Genomic DNA, 11,381 nt, shown 5'->3' on the forward strand with positions numbered 1-11,381 from the left:
AATTTTTTATTTCATTTTCTAAAAACTCTAGTTTAATATGAAATTTTTGTATAACATAGTTTTGAAACATTTCAAATTAATTTTAAAAAACTTCAAATATCTTGATAAAATAATATTATAATTACCCTAGCTGGTTTTGCAAGGTAAAAATAATTCAAATTCCCAGATTTAGTTCAAATGGTAAAATGTTCGCTTCTTCGAATGCAATACAACGGTAAATATTTTTAATATGCCAAAAAAACAAAGAGTACATGTGAAAATTTAAAATGAAATGAGGACAGCAAGGAAAAGGATATTAAATTATTATTTGGAATATACCGGTGTGCTGATTTTGAGCTTTTTGTTTTATATTGTGTTTAATATTAAACACGATTTATTTTTTTGTCGTTTGTTTTTCAATAAAATACAAACGAAAAACACATGTAATTTACGTTTGGTTACGTTTAATCAGAAAAATTTCATTTATTGTACACATTTCACGGCTTTATCGCGATTCACTCTCTCTCTCTCTTTCTCTCGGGTGTACGTGATTTACCACAATATTAAATTAAAAAAGGTATGGATAAAGAATAAAAATATTTTTTTCCTATTGAAACAAAAACTGCTTTGTTTTATTTTCCTGTTTTGAACAAAATTGAAATTTGAATTAAATTAATTTTAGAAATATATTATTAAAAAAAGTGTAATCGGTAAAAAAAGCAATCGGGAAAAAATGGTAGGTATTAGCAATAAATTGGTGACTAAAAAATATTTACCTACAAAAAAAAAATTTGAATTGTCTAAAGTTCGTAATTTCCTTTCAATGAAATTTATATTAGTACAGGTAAGTACAATAAATAAAATTCAATTTTGACCGGAATTTGGAAAGGATATTATTTGTTATAGGTTTTTTTTTCAATTTCCTTGTATTTAGTGAGTTTTAATAAATACTGTTATTTGTACACGTTAATGTTACTTAGGTTTACAAAAAAATAGAATAGAAAAAAACCTTTAGAAAAAAGAGTAGAAGAACTAACTTAAAATAACATCACCAGTAAATTAATCTGTTCAACTTGAAATCTTTGCTAAACTTTTTCAATATTTTTAAAACCCATCAGGCACAAGGCATTCACCCGACTGGAGGGAATTAGAAACTCGAATCTATGGATCTTAAAGAATATCTCATCGAATGAACTAAACTTTTTTAACGGAAATGTAGATTAGAACCCGAGTTTCGATTCTAACTTACAAAATTTTTACAAAAGAAGTATGTTCAAGTGTTCCTTCTAAAACACTGTGCAAAACTAGTGTTCCTTCTAAAACACAAAAATATATTAACAACATATACACAACTCAAAAACTCAAGTAAAAAGCAGGAGGGGTTTATCGAAACAAATCAGAGTTGATATTGGCGTTCTCAAGAGATCAGCCTTAAATCCACTTCTTGTCATCACTACTTTGGATTATAACAGCAGATATATCAAAAATTCTATATCTTAGACAATGATATACGCCGATGATATTGTAATTCTCGCCAAATCTATAGAGGAGTTGCAAACTAAAATAGATTAGTGGGCCAACGCTCTTGAAGGTAATGGTTTAAAAATAAGTCGTACGAAAACTGAAAACCTTCCAAGTACGTACCTTCTAAAAATAAAATGTGCATAGGTTCTATAAATACAATTAAAATAAAAAGCGAACCAATACCGATAACGAATGCTCTCAAATATCTTGATTCAACCATATCGCCAAACGGGAAAATCGATGGGGTCATTACTGGTTGTGTTAATGCTGGCTGGATGAAGTGGAGATCGGTTACACGTATCTTGTGTAATAAGAAATTCCCGATTAAATTAAAAGGTAAAATCTACAAAAGAGCGACCAGACCAGCTCTTATATATGGGACGGAGTGCTGGGTGGCAAATAAAACACATGAACAAACAGATGTACCTTCAAGGTTTCAGACATTGAAGAAAAACTATTAGAAAAGCAACTGAGATGGTACGGTTATGCCATGCGTCAAGACGAGGTGTACGTTGTTCGAAAGACCCTTGACTTTCCAATACCTAATAGAAGGCCAGGAAGACCATCAGCAATATGGCTAGGAACAGTCAATAGAAATATGAAAAAGTAGGAGTGAACGCAACCACAACCCAATGCAGGTCTTTTTGGCGGCTCAGATCAAGGAGGACAAGACAATTCAGAAGCCTTTCAAGTTTTATTAATTAAGTATTTTCATGAGTTTCTTGATGTCAAACACGAAATTTAAACAATTTTTTTTGCTACAATTTTGCTGTATTTCAATAAAATTTTATAATGAGAATATTTAAACCACTCAAATTGAAAATTAATAGTTTACAAAAACTTTCGGGATTTGTTTCTATCAAAAACAATTTGTGCTTAACCAAATATTTTTTATGCGGAAACTTTAAATATAACACATTATAGATGAGCGATAAAAAGTTTTTAAATTAATGTCGTTAGGAAAAGGGTTTTCTTTCTATATCAAAAGTTTCCTATCAAGTATACAATCAAAATATTTTACCTTTACGTAGATAATATTTGATTTTAAAAGTATAAAACACAAAAATTTTAAGATTTTCCTTCTGGTGGAATATTTTGGCGTCATGTTGGCATTTACTAAGAACCGTCATAAAACTTTAATTACAAATTAACTTTTCCTTTTAATTTTATAATTGGAATTCACTTAATATTTTAATGTACACAGAAAGAAAAACTTTTCAAAAATCACTATATAAAAAATTTCTCATTTAATTAAAGCACTTTTAAAATAAAGATAAACTGAATGGGTTAAGGAAACAAGTTCAATTTTTTAAGGAAAAATTCGGGTTTTCTATTAAATTTTAATTTTGCCATAACAATGATTAAAATCTATGGCAAAAAATATTTTGAGAGATTTTTCAAAAAAAATTTTTTCAAATACTTTAAACGCATTTTCTGTCTAAACTTGAAGAGATATAGCGATCCTTAATTACTAATAGTTTGCCGAATATATGGATAAGCTGTATCAAAGTAATTTATAAAGATATTAAAAAAAAATGTTTTGAAAACTTCACTAGTATGGGTTTATTCCATTAGCTTTTGCTTTTCGTTCAGGTATTTTGTAAAACTTAAGCATTGTGCACAGATAACTTTCTCCGAATTGTTTTTATATTCCTTACATCTATATCCACATACAACTCATTACACATTTAATGAAAACCGAAAATTAGTTCAAGTTTCGACCTAGATATTTTACTAAACAAAAGTACATTGTATGAGTTTCCTATAAAAAATATTAATAACAACTATAATTACCCATTCCCCCCCCCCCCCCCCCCCGTTCTAACATAATATTTATAATTAATAAATTCTTATTCATTTTAAACCAAAAACCGGAAATTGAAAAATTTATTTTTTTTTAGAAACAAAGATATTATGTTTCATCATGAAAATTGACCACATTAAATCAGAATAATTTTATACGATTATCAAGCAAAATAAAAATTAATTTACAAAAAAAAAAAAAAGAAAATTATATAGAGAAAACTTACCAAAAGGATACCAGAAATGAAAATGAAGAAATCACTAATGAATCTGGAACCAGACAAATTCACATGAATAATGACATTACGTTCTATTTTATTTTTTTCCGGAATTTTATTTTTTATGTTTTACTAAATTAAATTTGCATATTTTTTCCCGCAAAAAAAAGAAAAAGTTTTTCAGACAAAATGTGAGAATGTATGTATGTGTTCTTATGCAAGTTTTTTTTAAACTTTTTAATTATTTCATTGAATTTATATAAAATTGAGGAGCATGAAATGCTAAACTCATTTATAATGTGTGATTGTTAATCGATATAACATTTCATTCACTTATATAATAAAACTTAGAAAATTTCTAATGAGAATCTTGGAATCTTAAACAATTTCTTAGAAAATAAGTACTTAACTCATATAATACATTAAAAAAGCTGAACAGGCCCTGTTCGGGCGCCTTGCATAGATAACTGTCTAAAATTTTTGTTACCTAACATCAATTTGACTCTATCAAACTTTCTACTCTATACGGAATAATGTCCCATGCATAATGTTTGCTTCTACTAAGCATAATTTAATTTACTAACAATTGGAAATAATTTACCGGCAGTTAGTTGAATATAAATTTGCTTTTGACATTTTAGATTAACAGTTACTAGCGCCAAAAGTCATTGTTTTATAGCTATTAAAAATTATTTCCAATAAACCACTTTTCTACATTATCTGATCTTTGATGAAATCTTATACAATTCAATTTTGATAAACCTATAGTTGCATGGCTCGTTATTTTCCTTGCATGTTTTTTGCCTTCTGCAAATGAAGTTTATAATGCAGCACGTTTCTTTTTTGTCATTGTTTCATTATTCATCATTAAGTTGTTTTATACAGGAGAAATTTTATTCTTCCTTATTATCATTGTTTGGTATAAAAAAAAATATATAAATTAGAATTTTTAAATAGTTTCAACAACACAACTCTTATAGGATTTCTAAAATAAAGGACTGGAAAAAATTAGGATAAATATATAGTTTACATAGTTTTGCACAATTAAAATTGCAATTTATAAAAGAAGTTAAAACTGATTTTTTTTTCAAAAGTACGTTTCCAGTTCTCCTGTTGTAAAGAACATCTTAAGCTTAATTTATAGAAAATCCCAAATTTCGTTGATAAGTTCCTCTTAATGGTTATCACTTTGTGTTGAGAGCCTTTTAAATTCTCAGAAGTATCAAAAATTGCAAAGCATTTGCATTCTGCCTTCCCGTTTACAAAAGTTCTGTTGATAATCGGTTTTTCTTCGGAACTCCCATTAAAAATTTTTTAGTTTAAAATTTTGTCCAGTTTAATGATATTTAAAGAGAAGACATTCTCTGTTCTAAATGGTGTTCTGTTACTGTTGTAATATACGATCGACTTTAATGTTTATGCGGTTTAAATATAACTCATATTCGGCCAACTTCATTTTACAAATTTTATAAGTACATTTTTGCCACTGTCATATGGAATTAATATGTATTAATCGATTATAATAGTCAAAATTTAGTTAACAAGCTCACTCAATATTATCTCAAAACAACATTTTGCTTATCCATGCATTTTAATTTTCTTATGAAGCTTGTAGAAGCATCAACCCTGTTAATATTCTTACACATATTGTTGTAATTCTAATAATACCTCATACAATGTATACAGAAGTAGTCATCGTAATGGCAAGAACTTTACAAATTAAAAAAACAAAAAATTTATCTAATTATAAAGGATTTGTAAACAGAGAAAATAAACTTAAACATTCCACTAAGGATTTAAATAGTACAAAAATATTTTTAAAAGGATATTAGAGTAAAATGTCACATTTAGGTTAAAATAATCGTACCAAATCTGGGCAAAATTATAAACAAGACAAAATAATTTGAAAAATATACAATTAGGAATATAAACTTAGATTATTATTACTACTCTCTGTACTTATTAAGAATATTATACAAAATTAAATGGACTAGAATAATTGAATTTGAAATGGAAAACTATAGTTAAGTTTTTTTTTTTTTTTGATAGAAGTTTTGCCGTAATATTACCATTATTTGCATTGATTTGCATAATGTATGTAAGTATATAAAATATTATTGTAATAGTAGTGTTAATTTGTTAGATTTCATGTGTACTGGAAGTTTTAAAAAATTCTTGAATTGGCAAGAAAAGTAAAATTTTAATTGATGGTGGAAGTTTTCATACAATTTGTATATAATTAATTACCGTCTATTAGGTTTTTGATGCCAAATTTCAATATTTCCAAGAAAACTCATTCTATGATATTGTTGTCTCTGCCGCTTTCTTTTCTGCCACTCCTTTGTTTTACAAGAGAATGTATGTAATAGAAAAATCCTCCTTTTTCCGTTTTTTTTTTTGTCCTGTTCAGATATACAAGAAAATATCCATTACGAAATGTCTCCCAAGTCCCGATAATAAGAGTGGCCGACCCTTAAAATGTCGCTGCATAACATCAACGCCAAAGCGCTTTCGATATTATTTCACATCGAAAACATCTGCTGACATATTCTTCACGACAATGTTGTCGATTAAATCTTAGTTAAACCTTTTAAAATGCGCACAAATCGCTCACCATGTAGGTTATGTAGCTTTGTATAAGAAATACTCGAATGGAATGATGTCAGACTTTCGAAAACTTTTTCTATTATATCGTAGTTGCCCATTTTTGGTTATTTTTAGCAGGTATTTGGTAATGAATTTTTCGAGTGAATTTTTAAATGAATTTCATCTCTCCCCTGAATAAATTTATTTACCGATTTTTATCTTTGTCTCATTTTTCAATAATATCGTTTAATATCGCTGCTTATATTTGTTTTCAGCTGTAACAAATACAGAGTAGCATTATCGAAAAATGAATACAAGATATTCCTTATTCTATATCACGTCATTCCTGCTAGACCCCTGTGACCAATTCCTATCAGCTTCTCTTTAAATTAAATTTTATTAAGTATTTGTACCTTCCCTACAAAACCTTGCAATACAAAATAATTGCAAATTTCATTAAAGTAAAAGGAATAAATATAAAATATTTTAAAATTATGGTAAAATTCATTCCAGCATTAAGAAACCATATTTCATTTTATTTAAAATATGCTGCTATTCACAAAATTCTCAATGAAAATAGAGAAATTTCTATAAGAAGAGTAGAGAAAAGTTCATGATTTCAATTGATGAATGAGAAATAAAGGATAAAATATTTCATTTTCTTTATTATTGGCGGTTCTTTTCCGATTTCGTATCACTTTATTGATGAAAGAATAATATTGATGCATGACGATACTTCTGATCAAAGGAGTACATTTAAAATCGTACATTATTTTAAAAAAAAAATAATAAATATTGTAAATTCATTTCTCTTAAATTAATGTTCATTAATGATGAATACTCGTATCTATATTTGATATGAATGTCTGCTACATTTTCAATCTTTTTATTTCTTCATCATCATTTGTGAGTCATTTTTCAACATCAGAAAAATATACCATTTCCATTATCAATGCCGTCATTTCTTTCATGTATACGTGTTCAGCTATGCTCTGCCATATTTTTATATATAGTAAAAACTATTATTTGCTCAGATTTTCAAATTCCTTTTTCATTCATTGCTTTCAAGTCTAGTGAAATTTACTTTATTATTTGGTAATTCTGAAATATTCCTTTCATAGGTAATTTTTATAATTGGTTTTTTAAAACTTTCGTAGTTGAAATACGAAAGTAGACTCTTATATGAATTCAAAATGGAAGCATTCACATCTTTTAATATAATATTGTAACGATTTCATCTGCTCTTGAAATTTTGTTTAAATTGTAATGTAAATATAAAAGCAATAAAGTGCATGTTTATTAAATTCTGTTTTATGTGCCGCTATTGAAAGGATTGATTTGAGTAACAGAAAGTATTAAATTCGTTTAACTGTGTTGTTTTTAAGATTAACCTCCCGGACGAGTTGGTGTGAGAAAAGGTAAGGTTGGAAAGAGAAACACCAAATTTATTTAGGAGAAAAGTTTGACTTCAGGACGTAATTTTTTGAGTGAAAATTAGAACAAAATCAAGATAATAATACAATAATTAAGGCCTCTGTAATTATTTATTCTAAAGCTACCTAATTAAGTTGACTCGAATGCTATTCGAATTTAAGACAAATATGACCAGATAATTGAATCGAAATCTTGTTATTCAATCCATATGCAATACAACTTGAAGTAAGTGATCTGTTCCATTCTGGGCAAAATATTTATCTTCCAAACTTTTGAATAATATTATTGTAAAGTTTTTCTTTTGTCTTATCCTTGCTCTTCTTTTCACTTGCAATTTTTTCTCATTGACATTAAATTACCACCATTGAAATCAAATTAAATCGGTCAATGATCTTTGTTTTTCTTAGAGAAAATTTTCTAATTTCATTAATTTTACATTATCATTTTTATAATATATTATAACTATAGCTGCAGTCTGGCCGATAATACTATCATAAAATATAAAGGCACAGGTAATACATTAAATAAAATGTTTTTCGAAATAGGTACTTGAAATAATATGGAATAATCGGGCTTGAAAGAATGCACGGCAATCGGGCTGCTATTGAAACACCGTGTTTTTATCAACAAGATAAAAAGGCACAACCGTATAGCATTATATTGACACCGGCGCACGATAAAATAGAAGGTAATGAACTACTTCAGGAATCGAAGTTATTTTGTGGAATCACACTCTCGAAAGTAAGGAAAAAGCAGAAGAAAATGGAGACAAAATATTGGAAAGAGAGATTCTGAAATTACAGAAATTGCTACAAGCCGATATCGAACTAGGTGATTACAATCATATAGTGAAAAGAACCATTCACGGGTCGCTTGATTAGTTTTCGGGGTATCCAAAAAATTGAGGTTGAAGAACAATAGCTAAATTTAAAAGCGTTGTTCACAATCGGAAAAGATCTCGATACTATTTCTGAGTGAATTTCGGAGCTTGATAAATGGCAAAGAGGGATCATTATAGAATTATAGAGCAAGACACGCCAAACACAATAAATAATTCGGAATCCTTGAATATTTCCTCTATTTTGCGAATATCATTTTTAGTTATAGTGTACAATACAAATTATGGATACAATTACTCGATAAAACCTAGCAAAATTTAATTGTCTAAGTCATAGCATTGTAACACAAAATTTGATACATATACATGTACAATTGATAGATTTGAGCATAAAATTTGCCTTGTTTCATTTTAAATTTTCTAAAAATAGAATTTGTGAATGAAATTATCTTGAATTAGAAATTAATTGTCTATTTTGTCTATTTTAAATTTTAATTTTGATACAAGGTACAATTTGGACTCTTCCTTTTTGAACCTTAACATTTCAATCATTGTTTGTGCCATTACAAAATAATCATAAAAGAAAAAACATATACAAACTTTTATATCATTAAATTACAATATTGAGAAACTTTTCTATAATTTGACTTTTTAATGGAAATAATTGTAAGTCCTCCACAGATTATACCAAAATATTTATATATCTAGTATGTTGGAAGATAAGTTCTGTGGATACTGTCATAGGAAAACTTTCAATTTCCGAGTCGTATGTACTTATATCTACATACAGAGTGGCTCATATTAAAGTGCACCATTATATAGGGTCTCATGATCTAGACTTTATATGAAAACTACCTCGACTGATTATACCCGTACGAACGTATGTTCGAAGGGTATACTAAATTTGCCTTACCGTTTGTAACGCTAAGAAATAACGGTGTTAGATATAGACTCAAGTGTATGTTTTTGATCAGCGTCACATTCTGAGTTGATTTAGCTTTGTCTGTCCGTCCGTCCGTCCGTCCGTCCGTCCGAACGATAACTCAAAAACTAATTGAGCTAAGTTCACCAAATTTTCACAAATGATTTATTGTAGTAAGTGCCAGAACCCTATTTAAATTGGACATGACCGGGGTACCGGTTCGGGTAGCTGCCATACAACTTCAAAATTTATTTGGCTATATCTCAGAAACTATAAAAGTTATGCTATTGAAATTTCACACAAACGAATATATTAGTAGGGCCAATATGCCTCATAAAAGTTGTTGAAATTACTTGGCTCCTTCTGGTACCTGCCATACAACTTCAAAAGTTACTTGGCTATATCTCAGAAACTATAAAAGCTGTGATATTGAGATTTCACACAAGTGAATATATTAGTAGGGCCGATGTGTCTGGTAAAAGTTGTTGAAATTACTTGGCTCCTTCTGTTACCTGCCATACAACTTCAAAAGTTATTTGACTATATTTCAGAAATTATTAAAGCTATGGTATTGAAATTTCACACAAACGAATATATTATTAGGGCCAATGTGTCTCATAAAAGTCGTTGAAATTACTTGGCTCCTTCTGGTACCTGCCATACAACTTCAAAAGTTATTTGACTATATCTCAGAAACTATAAAAGCTGTGATATTGAGATTTCACACAAGTGAGTATATTAGCAGGGCCGATGTGCTTGATTCGCTAAAATTTCTTGGCTCTTTCTGGTAGCTGCCATACAACATCAATAGTAGTTTGGCACAACCAGTATTTTGAATAACACATAGTACTGAAATTTTGCATAAATTAATATGGTAATACGGCAACTTCATAGTCTGCCCCATAGTTAGTTATGGCACATTAGTTATTCGCACATAGGATAACAAATTCGTACGGGTATCACAGAGTTGACAAGGTCAACTCTATTTTTTTTCTCGTTTTTTTTACTTTTTGAAATTTTAAGCATAACCCCTTCCCTGTACAAGGCCGGATAATTTTTAAATATGATTTAAAAACCTCTGAGTAAGGGCTTTCTCATGAATATCTATGGCAATATTTACAATCTATTCAGATTTCGAAATGACATGAATTTAAAATTCGAAAAATATGAAATTTTTGTTTCACATTTTTAAAAAACTTTAATTTTGTAGATGGCGTACGTAACATTGGAGTTTTATCCAATTTTAGGAAAGCTGGAAACCTTGTCAACTCAGCTTTGGTTTTATATATATATAAGTCATCATGATACCCGATTTGGTTTAGGAGTTATTGAGAAAAATTGAGTGCTGAAAATGTTATTTTATACCAAATTTTTTTCTTCATTTACTTAGAATCTTCTGTTGTGTAAATGTTAAACTTAAAAATTAAGTTTCCCGTTTTCAAAAATTTGTGGTCCGGAGAATATGTAAGTTCTGTAAGTCTCCATACTTTTGTCCAGCCACGAGGACCTATACATTGGTGCACTTTGATACGAGACACGGTAAATTGTTGCACTTAAATAACTAGATTTCGATATAACCATCATTCACATTGTCATTGGTAAGAATATGTAAAAGTTTCTAGTTGTTTGTTTCACCTGTTTTGTTTTTTTTTGGTCTCTCTCTTTAGAAAAGTTAATAAACACTCTATAGTAGCTATAATATTATTATACTTCTATTTTGGCTTTGAGGTAATACAAATAGTTTTTGTTTCATTTCTTATTGTATAATGCCATTAAAAGTATGATATGAAACTTGAAATAATTGTAACACAGAAATAGGTGTAAGAAGGTTGTACTTAAAAATGAAATAAAGATGTGAAAAAGATAAAGATACAAATTGAAAAATTGTTGTACTATTTGAAAAGGTAATTTAGACGGAGCATCATAGGGCATATGATACCAACAAAAAAAAAATTTAAAACAGAAAAAATATAATTGGCTAAATTCCAAAAATTGTTAACAAGAAAACCGTCTGGAATCTGAAAAGGTACAATATACCAGGAATCAAACAAAATAAAAAAAAAATATTATATGTAGA

General features: G+C 28.5%; 1 protein-coding gene across 1 annotated transcript in view; it reads left to right on the plus strand.

Annotated features, from left to right (window-relative positions):
• Positions 1 to 2,113, plus strand: part of LOC129608410 (uncharacterized) — a 33,557-nt gene extending 31,444 nt beyond the window's left edge. Inside the window, exons 2-4 of the mRNA XM_055519898.1 lie at positions 1,480 to 1,550; positions 1,676 to 1,839; positions 1,944 to 2,113. Coding sequence (XP_055375873.1) covers positions 1,480 to 1,550; positions 1,676 to 1,839; positions 1,944 to 2,113 — 405 coding nt within the window. The remainder of the gene's footprint in view (positions 1 to 1,479; positions 1,551 to 1,675; positions 1,840 to 1,943) is intronic.
• The last annotated feature ends 9,268 nt before the right edge of the window (positions 2,114 to 11,381 follow it).

This window comes from Condylostylus longicornis, unplaced genomic scaffold, assembly GCF_029603195.1.
Source record: "Condylostylus longicornis isolate FDR11 unplaced genomic scaffold, ASM2960319v2 ptg000031l, whole genome shotgun sequence".
NCBI classification, from domain to species: Eukaryota; Metazoa; Arthropoda; class Insecta; order Diptera; family Dolichopodidae; genus Condylostylus; species Condylostylus longicornis.